The following is a 23,390-nucleotide window of genomic DNA, read 5'->3' as shown; positions in this document are numbered from 1 at the left end:
AAAATGTGTTGCTGGAAAAGCGCAGCAGGTCAGGCAGCATCAAAGGAGCAGGAGAATCGACATTTCAGGCTTGTACTCCTTTGATGCTGCCTGACCTGCGCTTTTCCAGCAGCACATTTTCCAGCTCTGATCTCCAGCATCTGGAGTCCTCACTTTCTCCTAGTTGATATTGTGAACACCTACCTTTTTAAGGTGGTTGAGCTGTACCATCTTTATTTGCCACATGAACATCTGTTCAAGTTTCAGATAGAAGATAACACTGCAGCAGAACAGAAAATTCAAAATGATGTCATGTTCTTCATAATTTCAAATGCTTCTTTTGAACTTTTATTATTCTATTTGACAAATGTTTCTAATATAATTTTCCAATATTGGTACTCAACAGCTTGGTAAGATGCGGCTTTCAGTGCCCTGTCGTGGTATTACTTGCACGCATTTACAGTGTTTTGATGCAGCCCTTTATATTCAGATGAATGAGAAAAAGCCGACATGGATGTGTCCTGTGTGTGACAAGCCAGCTCCTTATGAACTGTTATTTGTAGACCAGTAAGTATTGTTCTGCAGATGTTATACTTTTTATAATGCCATTCTTAATGAGTTTATATATTTACAGCAGATATTTATCTTGGGCAGTCTGATGAAATAAGCAAATCCAGTTCCTCCTCCTAACTGCCCCCATGACTCTGAAAATGTGTTCACACTGCATTCATATCTTCTGATAGTCAAAACAGATCGTACCACTTTTAGATAACCAGCTTCAGGTTAGATGGTAGTTGAAAAAAGCATATCATCCAGCAGCACCAGATCAACTTTTGTGCTTTACTTTTCAAAAGCATTGATTTTGAAAGTGAAGGAATAGGGAAAGCTGTGAAGATACTCCATCTGGGTTAGGTATGGCTCGTTTGAAGTGAGGCTTCTGAGTGCAACCCTCTTCGTAAGATCATTCAATGTCATAGAGTCATAGAGATGTACAGCATGGAAACAGACCCTGCGGTCCAACCTCTCCATGCCGACCAGATATCCAAACCCAATCTATTCGCACCTGCCAGCACCCTGCCCATATCCCTCCAAACCCTTCCTATTCATATACCCATCCAAATGCCACTTAAATGTTGCAATTGTACTAGTCTCCTCCACATCCTCTGGCAGCTCATTCCAAACACGTACCATCCTCTGCGTAAAAAGGTTGCCCCTTAGATCTCTTTTATATCTTTCCCCTCTCACCCTAAACCTATGCCCTCTAATTCTGGACTCCCTGACCCCAAGGAAAATACTTTGTCTATTTATCCTATCCATGCCCCTCATACTTTTTTTTAAACTCTATAAGGTCACCCCTCAGCCTCCACTCCAGGGAAAACAGCCTCGGCCTGTTCAGCCTCTCCCTGTAGCTCAGATCCTCTAACCCTGGCAACATCTTTGTAAATCTTTTCTGAACCCTTTCAAATTTCACAACCTCTTTCTAATAGGAAGGAGACCAGAATTGCACGCAATATTCCAACGGTGGCCTAACCAATGTCTTTGTTCAGCAACACTCCCTACGACCTTTCCATGAAGTGTATAAGTCCTGCTTAGATTTGCTTTCCCAAAATGCAGCACCTCACATTGATCTGAATTAAACTCCATCTGCCACTTCTCAGCCCATTGGCCCATCTGGTCAAGATCCTGTTGTAATCTGAGGTAACCCACTTCGCTGTCCACTACACCTCCAATTTTGGTGTCATCTGCAAACTTACTAACTGTACCTCTTATGCTCGCATCCAAATCATTTATGTAAATGACAAAAAGTAGAGGGCCCAGCACCAATCTTTGTGGCACTCCACTGGTCACAGGCCTCCACCACCACCCTCTGTCTTCTATCTTTTGAGCCAGTTCTGTATCCAAATGGCTAGCTCTCCCTTTATTCCATGAGATCTAACCTTGCTAATCAGTCTCCTATGGGGAACCTTGTCGAAAGCCTTACTGAAGTCCATATACATCACATCTACTGCTCTGCCCTCATCCATCTTCTTTGTTACTTCTTCAAAAAACTCAATCAAGTTTGTGAGACTTGGTTTCCCATGCACAAAGCCATGTTGACTATCCCAAATCAGTCTAAACTTTTAACATTATGGCAGTCCCAGTCGATGTTTGTAAAGTTAAAATCTCCTACCATAACTACCCTATTATTCCTACAGATAGCTGAGATCTCCTTCCAAGTTTGTTTCTCAATTTCCCTCTGACTACTGGGGGGTCTATAATACAATCCCAATAATGTGATCATCCCTTACTTATTTCTCAGTTCCACTCAAATAACTTCCCTGGATGTATTTCCAGGAATATCCTACCTCAGCACAGCTGTAATGCTATCCCTTATCAAAAATGGCACTCCCTCTCCTCTCTTGCCTCCCTTTCTGTCCTTCCTGTCGCATTTGTATCCTGGAACATTAAGCTGCCAGTCCTGCCCATCCCTGAGCCATGTTTCCGTAATTGCTATGATATCCCAGTCCCATGTTCCTAACCATGCCCTGAGTTCATCTGCCTTCCCTGCTAGGCCCCTTGCATTGAAATAAATGCAGTTTAATTTATTAGTCCTACCTTGTCCCTGCCTACCCTGACTGACTCACTTCTGTTCTCAGCTGTATCCGTCTCAGACCAATTTTTAGATTAGATTAGATTAGATTACTTAGTGTGGAAACAGGCCCTTCGGCCCAACAAGTCCACACTGACCCGCTGAAGCGCAACCCACCCATTCCCCTACATTTACCCCCCTATCTAACACTACGGGCGATTTAGCATGGCCAATTCACCTGACCTGCACATCTTTGGACTGTGGGAGGAAACCAGAGCACCCGGAGGAAACCCACGCAGACACTGGGAGAATGTGCAAACTCCACACAGTCGCCTGAATCGGGAATTGAACCCGGGTCTCTGGCGCTGTGAGGCAGCAGTGCTAACCACTGTACCACCATGCCGCCCACGGAGGATTTCTTTCCTCGCTATCGCCCTGGGTACCACCCCCCACCTTACTAGTTTAAATCCTGTTGTGGTTCTGTTCGTCAAGCTGGGAATTTGTCTTGCAAAAGTTTCGTCCCTTGTCTAGGTGACATCCTCAGTGCTTGGGAGCCTCCTGTGAAGCGCTTCTGTGATGTTTCCTCCGGCATTTATAGTGGCCTGTCTCTGCCGCTTCCAGTTCTCAGTTCCAGCTGTCCGCTGTAGTGGCCGGTATATTGGGTCCAGGTCGATGTGTTTGTTGATAGTCTGTGGATGAGTGCCATGCCTCTAGGAATTCCCTGGCTGTCCTCTGTTTGGCTTGCCCGAGAATGGTAGTTGTGTCCCAGTTGAATTCATGTTGCTTATCATCTGCGCGTGTGGCTACTAAGGATAGCTGGTCGTGTCGTTTCGTGGCAAGTTGGTGTTCACGGATACGGATCGTTAGCTGTCTTCCTGTTTGTCCTATGTAGTGTTTTGTGCAATCCTTGCATGGGAGTCCTTCCATATAAATGCCGGAGGAAACATCACAGAAGCGCTTCACAGGAAGCTCCCAAGCACTGAGGATGTCACCTAGACAGGGGACGAAACTTTTGCAAGACAAATTCCCAGCTCGGCAAACAGAACCACAACAACGAGCACCCGAGCTACAACTCTTCTCCCAAACTTTGAAGTTTAAATCCTCCCAAGCAGTTCTTGCAAATTTCCTTGCCAGTATATTAGTCCTCTTTCAATTTAGATGCAATCTGTCTTTCTTGTACAGGTCACTTCTACCCCAAAAGAGATTCCAATGATCCAAAAATGTGAATCCTTCTCCCATACACCAGCTCCTCAGCCATGCATTCATCTGCTCTATCCTCCTATTCCTGCCCTCACTAGCTTGTAGCAGTGGGAGTAATCCAGATATTACTACCCTTGAGGACCTCCTTTTTAAATTTCTGCCTAACTCTCTGTAATCTCCCTTCAGAATCTCAGCTTTTTCCCTTCCAATGTCGTTGGTTCCGATGTGGACAATGACCTCCTGCTGGCCCCTCCTCCCTCGTGAGAGCATTCTGCACCCTCTCTGAGACATCCTTGATCCTGGCACCAGGGAAACAACACACCATTCTGTTTTTTTTTCTCTGCTGGCCACAGAAACGTCTGTCTGTACCTCTGACTACAGAATCCCCTAACACAGTTGATCTCTTGGAAGCCGACGTACCCCTCGTTGCATTAGAGCTAGTCTCATACCAGAAACTTGGCTGTTCGTGCTACGTTCCCCTGAGAATCCATCACCCCCTACATTTTCCAAAACCGCATACCTGTTTGAAATGGGTATATCCACAAAAGACTCTTGCCCTAGGTGCCGACCTCTCTCTCCCTTCCTGGAGTTAATCCATTTGTGTGACTGTATCTGAGACTTCCCCCCCCCCCCCCCCCCCCATCCCCCATAACTGCCATCCATCACATACTGTTGCTGTTGCAAATTCCTCATCACTTCTATCTGTCTCCAACCGATCCACTCGATCTGATAAGATTCACCTCCAACAGCATTTATGGCAGTTACAATCCACAGTAACCCTTAAACTCTCTTTAAACTCCCACATCTGACAAGAAGTACTTATCACTGCAAAGGCCATTAATCTTAGAAAAGAACAGATTGTCAATAATGGACAAATCAGACAATTTATTTAATGGGCATGCTCAGTGAGATGCTCGTTTTTTTTCCCCCAGTATTCACAGTGCCCAGCCATTCAGTATCCCAGAGGCCAAAGTAAGTATTCCCAACATCTTTGAATAAAGTTGGAGATTAATTCAAGCGTATAGCTGACCTTTGAACTGGGCAACTTTTGTGTGAATGAAGAAATTATCTAAATCATGACCTGTTGCACAAACAGATACCTAACTTGCAGGGGTCTGCTACTTTTCGCCTCAAGGCATCTAACCTTGTCTAGTGTTGCATTAATGTAAGATCTGGTCCTCACAAACTGACTTGCGTTGAAAGAAGACATTACTCTAACACAGTTACATCCTTTTATCACCTTGAGCCTCCATCTTGTTACCCCTAATTTTCCCCTTTATGATACGAAGTGTAAATTTGGCTCGTGGTAGTGGGCAGTTTTCTTCCCTAAGATCTTCAGATTTCTCGAGGGCTGCATTTTGATACTTGGAGTTTACTTTCTCATTCAGTAATTCCATTAGGTGAGATGCAATCATACTGTAACTAGACCTTCTGTATTTGTTTGAACGTGAGGTATTTAAATTCATACAGAAGCAGAATTAGAAGAATTTATCAATGTCTTCAAGAATTGTCAACCTTCATTAACTTTAAAACCACACCACACAAGGTAATTTTTGATTTCCTGGTCACCACAGTTTATAAATTGGCATTAAACCACAGACTAAGGAGCAAAGCTCTTTTTCAGAGTAACTGACATACATTTCAATAAAGGCAGATTAGTTCGGAAAGGATTCGTTTGCCTCAGTGATATCCTATTTTCCTTGCTCCCTATTTTTGAATATTTCTTTATTGACAGGCTTAAAACTGATCACTCCCTTTGGCCTATTCTACTCTTCGCCTTTGCACCCCCTCCCTTTATACCTCTCCCTTTTTCCGGCCACTCATATCTCACCATGCCTACTTTCGTAGACTCTTGCTTCTTCTCCTTGTTCCCCCAACCCACCATCCTGATTCATGTTTCAATATGAAATATAGCATTCAATAAAGCAGCTTCAGCAGCACTATTTATGGCAATAAATGCTGGCCTTGCCAGTGACGCCCACAACCCAAGAGCAAATTGTTTTACAGATCACTGTCACGTCCTCTCGTTTCGTTTCTGCTCGCGGTCTCCCACACGTGCCCCCTCAAGTGGTCATTCTCACATGCAGGCATGCATCCCTCCCTCGCTATCCCTCTGCTCACATGCCTCCCATCCACTCGTGCTCCCCCTTTTTTTGCACGCCCCCCTCACCCCCTTGCATCTGCCTCTCGTCCATAAACCGTTTTGAGTCCCTTGTCCAAGAAAAGATAACTGACATTGGTGACAGTCCAACAAGGTTCATTAGGCTGCTACTGGCTATCGAGGGGTGTCTTATGATGGGAAGGTCAAGTAGTTTGGGCCTGTACTCCAAATTTAAAAGAATGTGAGGCAATATTCTTGTAACCTTACAAGATTATTAGTGGATTTGACAGAGTAGGTTTTTTTTAGATTACTTACTTAGTGTGGAAACAGGCCCTTTGGCCCAACAAGTCCACACCGAAGCGCAACCCACCCAGACCCAGACCCTGACATTTACCCCTTCACCTAACACTACGGGCAGTTTAGCATGGCCAATTCACCTAACCTGCACGTTTTTGGACTGTGGGAGTGGAGTTGTTGTTTCCCTTTATAGAATAGTGTAGGGCCAGAGGGTATAATCTCAGAATAAAGATCATACATTTATAACAAAGGTGAGGTGGAATGTCTTTTTTCAGAGTAATGCATCTGTGGAGTATTTTTTGCTGCACAGGGCTGTTGAGGCAGGGTCATTAAGTATAGTCAAGGCTGACATTGACAAGTTCTTAATCGGTGGAGGAATCGAGCATGATGGGGAAAAGGCAGAAACGTGGAATTGAGGCTTATCAGTTCAGCCATTATCTCATTCAATAGTGGAGCAGACTCGATGGATTGAATGGCTTACTTCTACCCCTACAATCTTGTCTTGTAATGTGAATGTTTTATTGGCCAATCAGATTTGTGTGTATGCTCTGAAGGGTCACCAAACCAAAATGCTAATTTGATTTATTTTCACAGATGCTGCCAAACCTGAGCTTTTCCAGCAATTTCTTTCTTTTAGTTATTGGTTATGTGCGTGCTTGTTATATTAATTATTTATCATGACAATGATTCATCTAGTTTCAGTAAATAACAGAACTGACTGTTTTGAAGGATATAGATCAATATACTGCACAATTCAGTAAGTGATTTCCACCGAACTGAGGAAGAGATGTTTTGTGTGCAGAAGACTTTAAATTGTTTGAGGCAACGTTTCTTGAAATCTTTAGAATTACAAATTTTGGTGGTGTGTGTAACAATCTCCTAGTTTGATTTTTTTTTTATTATCTGCCCATCATGCACAAAGATCTCCCAAGTGAAGAAATGTCTTTGTGCCTGCTTTTGTTCTGATTGAAGTCCTGAATATGGGAGAATCCTTACATTAAGAGAATTCTACACATCATGACATTGTCTGTATCCATATTGCCTTCAGCAATCCTCAAAGCTTTGTTATCTTTTCAAAGTAGATTTAACTTGATCATGATAACCAAGAAAAATGGACAACTGAAAAATAAACACGTTTGTTTTTATTTTACTTAGGCTGTTTTTAGATATTCTAAAGGAGTGTGAAGATGCTACTGAGGTTCAGTTTAAGGATGATGGCAGCTGGATTCCAATAAAACCAGATAAGCAGCCTCAAAAGAATTCTGGTCCTCAATATTCAATTGTGGAATTGGAAGGTTTGTTTATTTGATTTCAGTGCCATAGATCATCTTGGGTGATGACCCGTAATTTACCACTTACAGATAAATTTAAGCTTTAAGCATGCTTTGGGACTCTCTTTCCACTGTTGATGCTTCTAAATGTAATTTTAAAACCGGAAACACTTTTGATTCCCTTTGTCTGAGACTGCTTCATGATGAATAATATCCTTTATGCCTTAATCAGTATCATGGCTTCAGTATCAAAGCACTCTGCACTCGGGTTCTCCAGAGCAACAATGTTGTTGTATCCAAAAGAAGTTGGGGGAATTTGTGCTGTAGTCCCATACCTCTGGGGAATTGGATTGAATGCTCGAACTCTATTTGGCATTTGAACTGACAGAACAGCTTTGATTGTTAATTTCTATCCAGATGTCAGAAGTAAATGACCTAAAAAATGAAGTGAGGGTGCTGGTGTTAGACTGGAGTGGACCAAATTAAAAATCTCTCAACACCAGGCTATAGTCCAAAAGGTCTATTTGGAAGTACAAGCTTTCGGAGTACTTGCTTGTAGTTCAAAATAAACCTGTTTGACTATAACCTGGTGTTGTGCGATTTTTTTTTTTAAACTAAAAAATGAAGTCCTGTTTTGTTGATCTTTACAATATTTTCTAAAGATTATTCTCTTGCTTTTCAAATTTCCTAGTAAACTGTTGAATATCGGGTTATCCAAGATATTGGGGCGGCTCAGTGGTTAGCACTGTTGCCTCACAGCAGCAGGGACCTGGGTTCGATTCCAGCCTCGGGCAATTTTCTGCCTGTGTGGAGTTTGCATGTTCTCCCTGTGTCTGCGTGAGTTTCTTGTGGATGCTCTGGTTTCCTCCCACAGTCAAAAGATGTGCAGGTCAGGTGAATTGGCCATGCTAAACTGCCCACAGTGTTAGTTGCATTAGTCAGAGGGAAATGGGTCTGGATGGGTTGCTTTTCGGAGGGTCAGTGTAGATTTGTTGAGCCAAATGGTCTGTTTCCATACTGGAGGGAATTTAATCTAAATAGACAAATAAAACAGAGTAACAATGTTGGATTTGTAGAAGAATCTTCTTTGGTTGATTTTGCTGCTGGTCAGTTGGCTGCTGTTTTAACACTGCCTTTATTTCAAAATCCTCATCTTATCAGTTCACAGTGTAGCTTTGGAATTCTCTATTGTTTTAATCTTGAGCTTTACTACTATCTGTCTTGTACATTCCAAAATTTTCATCACTGGAGGATTGGTCTTAAACTCTGGATTCATGAGCTTCATATCTCTTCCTGGAAGAAAACGAAAATCATGACTTAGGGCAAACAACCAAAAACTTGCCCTTACGTGATTTAATGTCAAATTTTGTTAACACTTTTATGGACCATCTTGGAGTGCTTTAATGCATTACAGATACTGAATAAATGCAAACTATATTCAATAAAAGAAAATCTAAGCACTGCCCCTTGACGATCAATGTCATTACTGATATATTGGAATCCTCTTCTGCCATTGACCAGAAACTTGGTGTAGCTATATAAATACTGTGGTTACATGAGCAAAATTAGAGGCTACAAACCTTGAGTGAATAACTCACCACCTCACCCCAATAAGCCTATCCACCATTTACAAGGTGTGATAGAGTCCTCTTCACTTGCCAGCTGAGTGCACTCCAATATCCAGGGCAAAGCAGTGTTAAGTAAACCAACTGGTTGCATCAATCAATTTTGTATTGCTTATCCCTTAGTTTATAAAGTGTGAAAAGATTTACCCTGAATATATGCTGTTAAAGTCAATGAGCCACTATTCCTGAATAAGACCCACCTCTGAATTTCACTGTTGATTTGCCTGGGCAATTTTTAATGTCTCTGGATCTAGAAGTCTCTTGTGAAACTTTGTTAGCTATTTCATGAAAATGCATTTTTAATTTCTAGATTTGGAAGAAATTTTCACTGTTCTCCAGCACCTTGGTATAACTCTTTATATTAAGGCCAAAGTTATAAATACTTCTCTTTTCTTCTGCTCCTCTTCCCCTGCCATTGTAAGCTGTTTTCATTTTGCTCCTGACAAATGAGCTAGTATTTCTGAAACGGTGCCATCTTAGGTATAACGTACCTAGGTACAAATCATAGATACAGAAAAGAAAAAGTAGTTGCATGAATTATGGCTTTGTAAGAAAGCCACTTGGAAGATTAGAGGCAGTGCACTTTAATGGTTTCAACTGTACAGCTCCAAGTGGACAAGCTAGAGTTTCAAGAAATTTGGATTGCTGTGCTGTTTTTAAGGAACATGTTTCTCTTCATTTTGGCTTAAGGAGGGTCATAACCAAACAGAAATAAAATACTGCAGGTGCTGGAAATCTGATATTAGAAACAATGCTGAAAAATCTCAGCAGACCTGGCAGTATTTGGGGAGAACAACGGTTAAAATTTCAAGGTGAATGACTTCAGAATTGAATGAAAGTAGAAATGTGACAAAACAAAAGGTAAGATCTGGGCTAATTTGAGAATGGAAGAAATGGAATAACAAAGTTGTGAAACAAAAGATAAAAGGGAGGTGGGTCTATAGTAAAATCCCAAGAGGTGATCCTCCTTTCCTATTTCTCGGATGCACCCAAATAACGTCTGAATCCCCTAATGTCATTGCCATTTGATTGCTTCCCCTCCTACAACCACCTGAGTAGCTGAACCATCTAGAGTGGCATGACCTTGGCTTTGACAGGAGAACTGTCACTGTCTTGATTTTTCTAAGGCCTAGAACAAATCAGTTTGGGAATGAGGTGCACTTAATGCCTATTTAGGCTATTGTTTTGTCTGGCAATCACCTATTCCCTCTGCCTGCAATTCCTTATGCTGCTGAGTGATCATATCCTGTAATTCACTATCCATGAACCCCATAGCCTTACAAATGCATCACAGTGCCTCCGGTTGCCACTCCAGTTCCAAAACATGAAAGTTTAGTTGCTTCAACCAGAGGCACCTTTAGCACTTATGGTCATTCAGACTGCCAGGAATGTCTAGGATTTCTCACATAGTGCTGGATGTGAAATCAGTTCTGGGCACCTTATTTTAAGACCGATATGAAGATATCCAAAAAGGTGGAGAAACGATTTGAGATTCATTCCAGCAGAAGTGGCACAGTGGCTCAGTGTTTAGCACTGCTGCCTCTCAGCACCAGGACCTGATTTCACCCTCTGAGTTTGCACATTCTCTATGTCCTTCAGGTGCTCTGGTTTCCTCCCACAGTGCAAAGATGTGTAAGTTAGGTGGATGGATGATGCAGGATTGCGGGGATACCGTTGGGGGAGGTGGATCTGGGTAGGATGCTCTTCAGAGGGCAAATGTGAACTCAATTGGCTAAATGGCCTGTTTCTGCACTGTAGGGATTCTGTGATTCTAGATAATTCAGTTACCTGGAAAAATTGGAGAAGCTATTCTGGGAGAAAAGAAAAGAGATTTGATCAAGGTGCTCAAAACCATGAACGGGTCTAAATAGAGCAGATGGGGAGAAACAAATCATGGGGCAGAAAGAGGAGAACCAAAGGAAATTGCTTATTTTGCCATTCACCTTAATATCAAAGGTGACATGAAAGGGGGAATGTAATGTTTTATATGTACAGAGTGCATATTTGCAGAGAATTTGCAGAGCTATGACTAAGTGTTGAAAGAGTTTGATTGGATACAAGACAAAGTCCCTGTTTATGATTCAAGATTTGTAGAATATTATAACTGCTACTTGAGTCTAAGTTTGAGTGGCTTGCCTATTTGAAGTTTGACTGTTATTTATCACTTTCCTCACCTACAACAGCAACACTAATAGTTATTTTTAATTCACCTGACACTTTTTCTAAACCTTGTTTCATTCAAATCTAACTTATCCTCGCAGCTACCATTATATTTAACATACAGAATAGTTTTTGGCAAATAAGTTCAATCAAGTAATTGTGCATGCCATTTTGTTGCATTTAACCAATTCCATTATCCCATTCACTGCTCCCTACCATTCCATCCTGCTTGAAACAATCTCTCAATCCAGACTAACTTTGTTTTTGTAATTGGCTTAGCTTCTGCAATCTTGTTCTCTACCAAATCACCTATGTAACCAACTGTGGCAGCTGCATGGAGCATACATTCCAGGCTTTCATGCATCCCACATGCTTCATCTACACCCACTAAATAAACTGACCCATCACAACAGTCTGATTAGACCCTAGCTTTAGATAAATGGGACAAGGTAAAGAGAAACAATTTAGTGTCTTTCCAGAGTATAAAGCTGTACTTCTGTTGCAGAAAGCATATCCATTTGGTTGAGAAAATTGAAAAGCAGGATATTTTTAAAGTGGTGGGAGACAGGAAATTTTTTGTTCAATTGCAATTGTGTAACTGTACACATCACAAATCGAGATTGTGGTGCTTAAGGGCTTATGCTAGAAACGTCGATTCTCCATATCAGATGCTGCCTGACCTGAGCTTTTTCAAGCATCACACTCGAATCTGATCTCCAGCATTTGCAGTCCTTACTTCCTCCACGTATCACAAAGTTAACATGCGCAGCTACAATTAGCAAAGTAAATGGGACCTACTACTTTATTATGAAGAGATTGGAATACAAAATTGTAAAATGTAATCTTAGCGGAATTTATGCAAAACACTGCTGAAATTATCTGAAGTGCTGTTTTGGTCTCCTTATCTAAGGAAAGATGTACTTTAGAGGGCTGCAACTGAGGTTTGCTAGACTGTTTTTGGAATGAAGGGATTTTCCTATGGGTGAGAGTGACTAGACTAGGTTTATATTCCTTATATTTAAATGAGATGTAATCCTATTAGAATGCATGGAAATTTTACAATTTTAGAAACCATAGAAAGTTTACAACACCAGAAAAAGCCCACTTGGTCATTGTATCTTTGCCAGTAGTTAAAGAGCATGACAGGCTCAAGACTGGATGAATCTTTCCAGAGGCTGAAAATCTTGGAATTAGCGGTCACAGCCTTGGAATAAGGGGTCAGTCGTTTATGACTGAGATGAGGCGTAACTTGTCCACTTGAAGGGTTGAGAATTTGTGGAATTATTTACCCGAGAGCTGTGAAAATTGTTTAAGTACATTTAAATGAGAGATCTGCAGACTTTTGGATACTAAGGTGGGAAGGTATAGCAGAAGTTAGAAAATCACTTATGATCTTATTTAGTGCAAGAACAGGCTCAAGGCCGTCAAATGGCCTACTCCTATTTCTTGAATTTTTATTGGTAGTTAGTGGAAATTAGCAAGCCTGCCATGATTTTCGAGGAAGAGTTTCCCTTTTTTGTATATTTTCCCTGCAGCCACATTGGTTGTTTTAATGGAGGGACAGAAATACTTTAAAATTATTGTTCATACGAGTTTGGAATGAAATGTTACCAACCTGAAATGTCTGTTTCTGTCCCCACCACTGCTACCTGGCCTGCATATTCACAGCATTTTCTATTTACATTTCAGATCTTCAGCATTTCCAGTAATTTGTTTTGTACTGCACTTGACATCATTGAGTATTGTAATTTGCCTTTCACACAGTATACAATGGTAGCATTTACACTTTGTGTCAGAAAGTTGTGGATTAAAGACACAACAGATATCTTCGAAATGAATCTGGGCTGAAACTTTAGTGTTGTGGTTGGGAGCCTTGTGTGCCATAACGTCTCGGGAAGTTAAACTGAGGCTGAACCTCTTATGTGGCCTTTTAAAGATTCTGTGGCGCACTCAAAAGAAAAGCCGAAGAACTCTCCTGAAAGCCTGACCATGACTTTACTTCAAACAATCACCAGCTGCATTTTTACACTGCTGTTTTTGGGATCTTTGCTGATACATTTTCTCCAGCTACAAAATGTGACTAATTTCTGTAGTGTTTCGGGATGGCTTGTGGTTGAGAAAGGTATTGCGCAAATGATTTTTTTTAAACAGACTTTTTTGAATTTAGCTGACTGATTTCAATTTTGAATTTTACAGACACTGGCAACAATCAGTTCACTGATCCTGCAAACAGGAAGAGTGACATGGATGTCATTGACCTGACTATAGATTGTTGATTTCAACGGTCAAATGCTCAAAATTGAATGTAACTGTGAATGCTGGAGAAAATTCACTACCAACCGTGCAGGACACAATATGGAAAAACATGTTGAAGAAGTCTACCTCTAGCATTGCAGGTTTTAGTTACTTTGAGCCCTTCCGACCACGTCTACCTCCTGAAAGAAGTGGTACAATAGAGGGTTGGAGAAGTGACACTCCTGAGCAGTTCTTATGGATGTGAAGGACCAGTGTATAGTTCTTGAAATATTTGGAGAAATAAAGACAGCACTAAGTTGTAGACAATTGTTCATAAATTCTGCTTTGTTGACTGCTAATTAAGCATTGGTCCCTAGTAAAGTCCCATATTCTCATAGTGACGCACAGGAAGTATGGGGGGGGGGAGGGTGAGGAGAAGTTCATGGTCTGTTTGACTGATATCTTTTTGATCTCCCAAAGTTTCCAGTACAAATATGTCAAAGAAGGCTGTATGCTGATTTATAAGAGCTATAACAATGTTATAGATTAGATGTATGCCCATCTCCATCTCACTGCTTGTTTTTTTTTTTAAATCCTCAACAAATATATTGTTAATATTTGTGGAAGCAGTTGAATTAAATGCAAAGAAGCAGTGGTGATCAATTCTGTTCTATCAACTTTTGTTATAGCTTGCATATTTACTTTAATTTCTACCCAATCTTTCGCTACCCCTTTACTAATAGGAGTAATGAGAAGTATATAGTAATGTTTAAAGTGCTTTCTCAACAGGAGTAGCCAGCTCAACAGAAAACCTTTGTAATATGTTTTTCTTCTCCCTTGGGTCATTGTAGGAGGATGCCAGTGAAAAGCAAAGCTACAAACATGTCTGTATCTAAAGAATAACTATTTAATTCATTTAGGGTTTTTTTAAAATAAGGTATGGATCTTTAGGCTCAGTTGGTTTACAGAGTAGGTCTTTTTTGACAACTGTACTGTGGCCATATTTATTTTTGTTTCAGTTTTCTTTCCATATCTACCAGTGTCTGCTGTAAACATTTTGAAGTCAAGAAAGTCTAGTAATTGGATTTTGCCACTGCAGTTTCTTTACCTTTTTTAAACCAAGAGGCACTCTAGAACTATGCAGGGAAATTTCCCAGTTTTCTTATCCTCACTGAGACTGAAATATTTGATTGGAAATTCAAATGAAATTTGTAGTGAAGAATGGGATTCAACCTTGTTGAGCCTAGTACTGTGATGCTGTAGCTACTGAGATGCCACTTGTTATTTCTCTGCTTTCTTTTAAAGTTATTGTTGTAAAAAGTTGTACATATCTGCATATAGTTTATTTAGTTTAGTTTGTTTTAACACTTAAGTTGGTCATGGTGTTGAAATCTCAAATTATGTAAACCAAATAAGTTAAAGCACTGGGCAGATATGTAGAATTTTGTTTTTACTTTACAGCCCTGCCACCAATTTCTAATATTTAGTAAGTAATGTGATGAGAAAATATTGTACATTTTTTAACAATTCAAAATTTCCCCGATTATATGCGACATATTGTTTCTGGCACTAATATCAGATTTGTTGTATAAAGATTTTGAAGGAAAATGACGTGGGTTAATGTCAACTTTTGTCTGCTCCAGTTCCTTCATCGTGCTGCAGTCTGATACTCCTGATTCTAATGTCAATTTTCTGTGTTGAAAGCACAAATAGATTTGTGATGTATTTATTGCTTTCACATTTTCACTATACCTGGAATGAAAATATTGTCCAATTGTGATGTTTTTACACCATGATTTCCAAATCAATATTAATGTTTATGCTCTAGACTCTGACATTAAAGTAAGGATTTGGATCAGTAACATTGGCTGTATTTTATGCTTCTCCTAAACATTTGTTGGGTAAAAAGTAATCTAAATTAAATAAAGTCATGTGAAAGTTTTTGACACACGATAGTAAATCAAACTCCTGTTCATTTTCCGAAGTAGTCATTATACTTAAATTTTTTTAAAAAAAATCACATCTTCATGGTTTAGAAAGAGCACTTGCAATTTTTAAAAAAAATACAAAATGCAGTGTTGAATCTGTAAAACCAAGCAGCATAGCCATATCTATAGGAAATTCCATAAGCTGGATTTTAAGACCCAAATCTTTGGAATAAGGTTTGCAAATTGTCTGTGGACATATTAATACTCTGTTCAACCATTTGCCCAGAAAAGGTACTAGATTGCCCTTGAAAGAATGTTTTGCACCTTTGAATATTTAAATGAATTGTAGCTTCTAGTGACTAGATGCAGCTTTTGCTTTACAAATTTAGTTTTCTTTTATAAATACTTCTTATATGAATGTCTGTCTAAACTTGAAACGAGATCAAATAGAGTAGATACTGGCTTCTACTTTAAGTGTCCCTTTATTCACACAATAGTTTAACTTGAGCAAAAGGTTATTAACATAAATTTGAGTACTATTTATCTTTTTTAAAAAACCATCTTGTTAAGCATGTTTCCTCTTCCTGTTTGTTATTGGTTAAGCAGCTTTCAAAGATGCTCTTGTTTAATGTAGATAAATATTAGGTTATATTAATATTTAATAAACTTTTTAAACTTGCCTCTCACTATTCCTTGAAGTGAAAATGTTGCTGTCATTCTCTTTCCTTCAAACCTGAACCTAGTTTCAACTAAACTGCTAACTTCACTCTTTCTTTCAGTTCTTGCTGTTCATAATTTTCCACATTTCTTTTGATATCCCAAATAGGAATAGTGTTCTTTTGGGTACAACTAGATTTTGTTCCTTTGTGAGATCCTGGACAGCATGTTTAGTAGTAATATGGCATTGTGGGTTATTGCAGCCAAACCCAAACATGTCCTCACTTGATATCTACATATGTGAAATATTTAGCAAGTTTCACTGGATAGGTGATTAAGGATTTAAAATGTTTTTCTCCGGAAGGGCTTTTGCCCAAAACATCTACTTTTCCTGCTCCTCGGATGCTGCCTGACCTGCTGCGCTTTTCCAGCACCACTCTAATCTAGACTCTGATTTCCAGCATCTGCAGTCCTCACTTTTGCCAGTGGTATTACTGTCCATTGTAATGCCCCACTTCTGTTTATAAAATCTAATTTAATTAATCTTGATTTGTGAAAGGGATGCATTTAGTCACTTTACAATTAAGCGTTCCTATTTTTGTGGATGGTAGAGACAATAAGTTTAAGATGTCCCCTGTTTGGAAAATAGTTTGTGCTTTTTTAATTGTGACATGATTGTAGAAAACTTTTTTTACAGGTTACTTTTTAGTTGCTTTAAAATTTAAATCTTAACTATGACTACAAATGATCTCATTATTTCAGCATTTGTTAAAAGAATTGTAGTCAAGCCATTGGGCATGAGCAACACAAAGACCAGTATTCCAAAATAAAATGTATGGTCTATCTAGGTGGTGAACACCCTCCACTCCTGGTCTTTTTCTTATTTTCTCTCCTTATCTCATGTATTTGCCTATGTCTTTAGCTCTAATTTTTGAGCAGCACAAATTTGACCACCATCTCGTCATTTTTGTATTTTAGACTGGAGTTCATATTCCTTAAGATTTTTTTTCATTTATAAGTTAATATTTTGAAACAACTTATGGTTTGCAAATGGTCACCTATCAACCATTTGGAACTGGTTTTGCAACTAGTAATTTATATAAGCATGTGGTTTAGACAGTGTTGCCGTGTCTTAGATACAGGAACTGAATCCTGCCATCTCTAACTGCATAACTTCACTGACAAACTGCATACCAAACAGAAGTTAGAGCTGCAGTGTAATCACCCTATTCACTGCAAAAAAGATTAGCCTTCAGATTATTAAATCACAACTGACACAGGATGACCTCCCCTGGGCATAAAAGCATTCATTCTTGGGTAAGAAGAAGGTTTGAATGTGAATTTGGAACCTGCATGAGATTTGCTGCTCCTCAGCTAGTCTTGTTAAACCATTATTTTGTGCTTGTGTTGAATGAAAAGAAATTACAGGTGATAAGAATGTTATGGTGTGGCCCTAATATTAATGGTGGTCAGCACAAAGACACCTTCTGTGTTATTTGATAAAAGACTGGTGTCCTAACTGAAGAATTGAAAGGAAGTCATCTTGGATTCTCTGCTTCTGTAGAGGAGAATAATGAGAAGGAAAATGAGTTTCCCTTTCTGAAGGTTACACAGAAAACTATAGATGACTACAGGGAGCAAGTTGACTCATCATATGTCCTTTCACGATGAATGCTTGTAACTATCTGATTAGTTAGGGTTAATTTAAAGTGGTGTAAGTAGTTATCTTTTTTATGAAAATTTCTATGAATGAATAGTGGTCTTAGCAGGTTATTGGGGGACCTACAACAGAAAGTGCTCTGGAACTAGTATATCTGAAATGGTTTTTGACTGGCATTGTGACCATCATAGTTTATACATTCCTTTTTAAAGGTTTGCAAAAAGAATCCTGAATTATCTCTGGATTACTGGCTACATCATGCGTATGACAGCAATCAGCACATTTACCTGCCAATTGTAAATTCACATCAGTATTTTACCTTCACATTTACTAATCATAACTAGTATTTAATGAAATAAAAAAGTAAATATTTGATTGCATTTTTAAATTGGAGAAATAAAAAAGTGAAATATCTTGATTTTATTAATAAGATCCATTATAGTGCTAACACATTTGACTTTAGTTCCATTTATATAACCTAAATAAACGAGACAAATAAAATGCTGGAAGATTAACAGGCCTGTTTGAAGAAGGTCTTCATAATGAGATGCATTGCTTGCACACTCATTATTTCTCTGCTCTATATTGTATCAAACTGTCACAAATTGGGTCTTGTTATAAAGCACCAATTAAGCCATTTGATATATCAAATCCATGTTACCTGTGCAGAGGAATGCAGACAGTCCTAAATTCAATTATTTTCTCAAGCACTTATCCAGTTTCCTTTTGGATAATCTCTGCTTCCAACAGTCTTTTAAGCATTGAGTTCCAGATCATGATCACTGTGTTCAAAGTCTTCCTTCTTATCCTCTCTTATATGTTACCAAAACATTAAATCTGGGTTCCTGAGACTTTACATTATCAGCTAATGGGAACATTTTATTTTTCTTGACCTTATCTATTAGATTACATTGTGAAGAATAATTCTAGGATCTTCACATTAACCTCGTAACCTGTAATTAAAATTCCTCATCACTGGAATCATTCTGGTAAATCTCTGCACCCTTTCCAATGTTTTAAGTTCTGGCCAAAGTTTGAGTGCATTGCTCTATTTGGAGCCTAAACTGAGCTCTATAATAACCTAATCACCAAAGGATCTGTTTCCGTGCTGTACATCTCTATGACTCTATAACAAACAACTCTCTCAAAGTCCTACCACCTTCAAAGATCTATGCATACTTTACCCAGTCCCCTCCAAATGTTCCTCAGTCTTAGCACAGAACTGTCAGAAATGCCTTGTTTTAAATGGGAAGAAGTGAGGTAGTGCTAAAATTCTTGTGGCACGTTGTGCTATGTAGGCTAAATAAAAATCTTAGATGACTGGAGATCCTACACAGACAAATTCCATTATTTTGTTCAACCTAACAAAATCGAAGCAGATATAGTGATTCCTGATTACAATGGAGGGGGCAGAATACTTCTAATCTGAGAAAGCTGATGCAGCTAAAGAAGCCAGCTTCCAAATAAATGAAGGAATAATACAAATCCTACAGAACCTCTTTTTTTTTGCCATAACCATTGATTACTGAAAGGTTCAATTTCCACAAGTGGAACCAGCAGGATGGTGAATCTATCTCCCAGTTTGTAGTAATTTTAAACAAGTTAGCTAATTCGAAGACAACTTATACAATTAATAAGGTTACAGACTAGTGTGAAGCAAACCAGAAGGTACCTAGATTTAAAGGAAGAACTGGAAATAATAGTATTTGTAGTACTAGCAGCCAAGGAAGCTCCACAACTAAACTCAAACAGGAGTTCCCAAATTGGCATCAGAGTCTTCACAAAATGGCTCAGATCTGAACTGCAATGCAGACTCAAAAGCACCACTGGGGGTGGAAAAACAGGTCACGTTGCAACAAACTCCTGGAATAAAAAAGTTGTATGCAAAAAAATGGAGTGCATTGAATGGGTGTGTTTGAGGAAGAGAGCTAAAAATATGCAGCAAAATTATTGAAACTGAGGGGGAGGAAGAAAATCAACACAGTACAAAAAGGCATGAGAATCCCAAACTCTCAGGCCAAAGAGGAACTGTTATTAAACATACTGACCATTACTTGCAATATCAACTGATACTGGGTCACTACTGAATGATAAACCAGTAAAGTTGGAACTGGGCATTCGATTGTCAATAAAGTTACTGCTGTTAAACATTTTGTCCTCCTGGTCCTCCTTGGAATTCAACAGTGCCATTGGCAAATTTTAAATATTTGTGTGTTCTAATATACAATTTATTTACATAGTTCAAGAAAGCAGTCAGAGAAATTCTATGTAACTATGATATGTTATCCTTTGTCCTTTCAGTCTCCTGTCTTTTTGTCTTTCTAAATACTACCTGTGACATTATCTATCTAGACGTTGCACAGAACTCAAGTTTTGGTTATGTGGGAAAGATAACATGCTAAATGAATTCTTGCATAGCTAGAGGTGATCAGCATTAAGTGTATTACATTAGGAAGCATCAGAGTGGAACTGGTGGTTGGTAAAGTTTTCAGATGATTTAGCATTGGAGCCCTGAGTTGCGATTTCAACAATAACTTAACTAAATGGTTATTGCACTAAATGTTTGTAAACAAATCAAATTGGATGGTGCATACCATTGTTATGACGTTGAAGGCATGTATTGTACCCTTAAGAGAAAGAGAATGCTGTTCTGAACTGAGAGATTACAATCACTTGTGTATATGACTAGATGGCAATCCCAGTGTGTTAAAGTGGAGATTTGAGACAGCGCAGGGAATCCCTTGTGGACTCAGACCTGTAAAAGCCTCTCTCTTGGTTCGTCCTAGAGATTGTATTCTTTGGAAGTCTGGAATAAAAACCTCCTACATATAGTTTTGTTTAATTTTAGTCATCCCCTTTATTCACTAATAGCATCACTGTTACAACAGAACACTGATACCTATAAGCTAAACTAACTACGTTCTAATAACCTGGTAAGTAAGGACAAGGGCAACTTTATCACTATTGTGGGATGGAAGAGAGGAAGTGAGGGCGGAAGTGTGGGAGATGGTTGGACCTGAGGGCCCTGTCAACAAACATGCTGGGGAATCCTCAGTTGAGGAAGAAGACATTTTGGAGGCTCTCTCATCGAAGTTGGCCTCATTGGAGCAAATCTTTGAAGAGAAAGTGAGGTCTGGAGATCAGAGATGGAAATGTGTTGCTGGAAAAGCGCAGCAGGTCAGGCAGCATCCAGGGAACAGGAGAATCGACGTTTCGGGCATTCCTGAAGAAGGGCTAATGCCCGAAACGTCGATTCTCCTGTTCCCTGGATGCTGCCTGACCTGCTGCGCTTTTCCAGCAACACATTTCCATCTCATTGGAACAAATGCTACTGAGACGTAGGAGTTGGGAGAATGGAATGGATTCTTTACAGGTGCAAGGATATATAGTCCAGATAGCTGTGGAACTTGGTGGACTTATAAGTGGATTTTAGTTGCTAGTCTATCCCCACTAATGGAAACAGATGTTGAGGAAGGGAGGAGTTAGAGATATAGACCAGGTGAAAGTGAGGGCTCGGTGGAAATTGGAAGCGAAATTGATTAACTTTCCTATACAAGCTCCCTCTCTCACCTGTTTTCCCCAGCTGAAGCCACAAAAGCCATTGACATCCAGAAATCATGTTTTTAATTGCATTGATAACATGGCAGACTGTATCACATGTGCATCCAGGAGCAGTGTTGTAAGTATAAGATTAATGAGATTTTCCAGTGCTAAATCCTAACATTTTTCAGTACTTTTTACAGAAAAAGGTTAGGCTATTGTAAGATCCAAACAAATTGAAGAGACAATATTTTCTCCTCCTTTTATTGTCACTACTTTTTTGGCCAATTGTCTGTTTGAAGGTAGAGATAGGATTATAGAGGAGCCTCCTGAACTTCTCAAAGTTCTCCTGCACTGAAATGTGGGATTTGTGGGTGTCCTCCCTATGATTCACTGTGTAGTGTTTAGTTTCATCATTATTAAATGTTTGGTTCACTAAAATCTGGAATAAAATGTAGGTGTCTTTGGCTTCATGGTGTGTTTTGAACTTGTGTCTTCTTCGCATTGGTCCAAGCTTCTGAATTGTGACTGTACCATTGCTATTGCACACACTCCTACATATGATCAGGGTTTTTGACTTTGTGTGCCCCAACATTGCTGCTAAATAGTGATTGTTTTCAGATTGTGGATCTCAGGGTTGGGTCACTTCCAAGTCCAGTAATGCAAGGGAGTGAATTGAGGTCAGATGTTTCAGTGATTTTATAGTTCACCTGTGTGTTAATTTCCTGCACATTAGGAACATAGGGAATAGGAGCCGGACCAGCCCATTCAACCCCCTTAAGTCTCCTCTTCTATCTAATTAGATTGTGGGTGATCTTCAGTCTGTGACATATTTTCCCCTTATCACCCCTGTCTCTGCCTGTAATGGCCCCACATATGTCTTTGCTCATCTGATTACATCTCTCTTATATGCCTGCGAAAGCTGTTACAGTCTGTAGTTTTTTGCTAGCTTGCTATTGTGTTCTATTTTCTCTGCCTTAGTTTCTTGATCCTCCTTTTGCTGAATTCCAAACTGCTCCTACCCCTCAGGCTTACTGTGTTTGGCAACTTTGATCGAAATAATCTTCAACTTTTCTTGTTAGCTGTGTTTGGATATCCTTTCCTGTGATTCTTTTTGCACTGCAAAGGAATGTTCATTTATTGTAAATGATATTTTAACTTTTCATAAAGTACTTTTTTTTAAAGTAGCATTCCTGGCCTACAAACCCAATTTTCCAATTATAACATAGGCTTGAGTTCTAATACAATAGCGCCTCGACTTACAAACTTAATCCATTCCGGGACCTGCTTTGCGAACCGAAAAGTTCGTGAACTGAATCAATTTTCCCATTGTTCAGATATTTCCGGAGTCTTTTCTCTTTTTTGTCTCTTGGAGGTTGGTGATGCCACAAGAAAACGATCCAGAGAAACTTATTTTTTTCTTTGTTGCAGAATTTTCCAAAAATGGCACGTCACATTGTCATTTAAAATGTTCACTGCTCTGTTGGTCACAGTTTTGTTAGGGTGATGCCTCTCAACAAAAGCCTGCACTTCACTCCATTTGCTACAAATGTCTTTGATTTGAACACTTGATACATCTTCCCTCTCTTCTTCCTCCTCTCCAGAATGCTCCTGCTGCATAACCTTCACCTGCTCCTGTTGCAATTCATCAAGATCTTCTGTGCTGAGTTCTTGTCTGTGGTCCTCCACCAGCTCCGCTACATCATCCTCATCGACCTCCAAGCTCATATTTTGGCCCAGGGTCACAATCTCGTTCACTACATTTACTGATGTCTCCTCCTCAAAACCTTCGAAGTCTCTCTCAGGTACACAATCTGGCCAAAGTTTCCTCCAGGCCGACTGCAACATACGGAAAGAGACCTCGTTCTATGCCTTATCAATAAGGCTTATACAGTGGAGGATATTGAAGTGGTCCTTCCAGTACTGACCAAGGGTCAAATATGTGTCTTGGTGACCTGGAAACACCTGGCGAACAGAGCCTTCGTATATAATTTTTTGAATTTGCAATGACATTCTGGGCCATGGGTTGGATGAGAGGAGTGGTGTTGGGAGGAAGGAACTTTGCTTTTATGAAGTCGTATTTGATGTCCCAAGTCGTCTTCCAAATTTGGAGGATGGGCAGGAGCATTGTCCATTACTAGAAGACACTTAAGTGGCATATTATTTGT

The 23,390-nt window shown here is 39.5% G+C and overlaps 1 protein-coding gene across 9 annotated transcripts in view; it reads left to right on the top strand.

The window, feature by feature from the left end:
* Window positions 1-23,390, top strand: part of LOC122565178 (E3 SUMO-protein ligase PIAS4-like) — a 127,796-nt gene that overhangs the window by 90,453 nt on the left and 13,953 nt on the right. For 8 of the 9 annotated variants that reach the window (XM_043720882.2, XM_087976161.1, XM_087976159.1 and 5 more), the window contains 3 exons: window positions 386-546; window positions 7,302-7,441; window positions 13,399-16,044. In XM_043720882.2, the coding sequence (XP_043576817.1) occupies window positions 386-546; window positions 7,302-7,441; window positions 13,399-13,478 (381 nt within the window). In that variant the 3' untranslated portion in view covers window positions 13,479-16,044. Of the gene's footprint in view, window positions 1-385; window positions 547-7,301; window positions 7,442-13,398; window positions 16,045-23,390 lie in introns of those variants that run through there. The other variant, XM_087976165.1, reaches the window with a different exon arrangement.

The sequence above is a fragment of the Chiloscyllium plagiosum genome, unplaced genomic scaffold (assembly GCF_037043375.1).
Source record: "Chiloscyllium plagiosum isolate Xiang-an unplaced genomic scaffold, Cpla_swu_hap1 HiC_scaffold_28, whole genome shotgun sequence".
NCBI lineage: Eukaryota > Metazoa > Chordata > Chondrichthyes > Orectolobiformes > Hemiscylliidae > Chiloscyllium > Chiloscyllium plagiosum.
The sequence above is the reverse complement of the archived record's forward strand: the minus strand, read 5'-3'. Positions and strand labels throughout refer to the sequence as shown.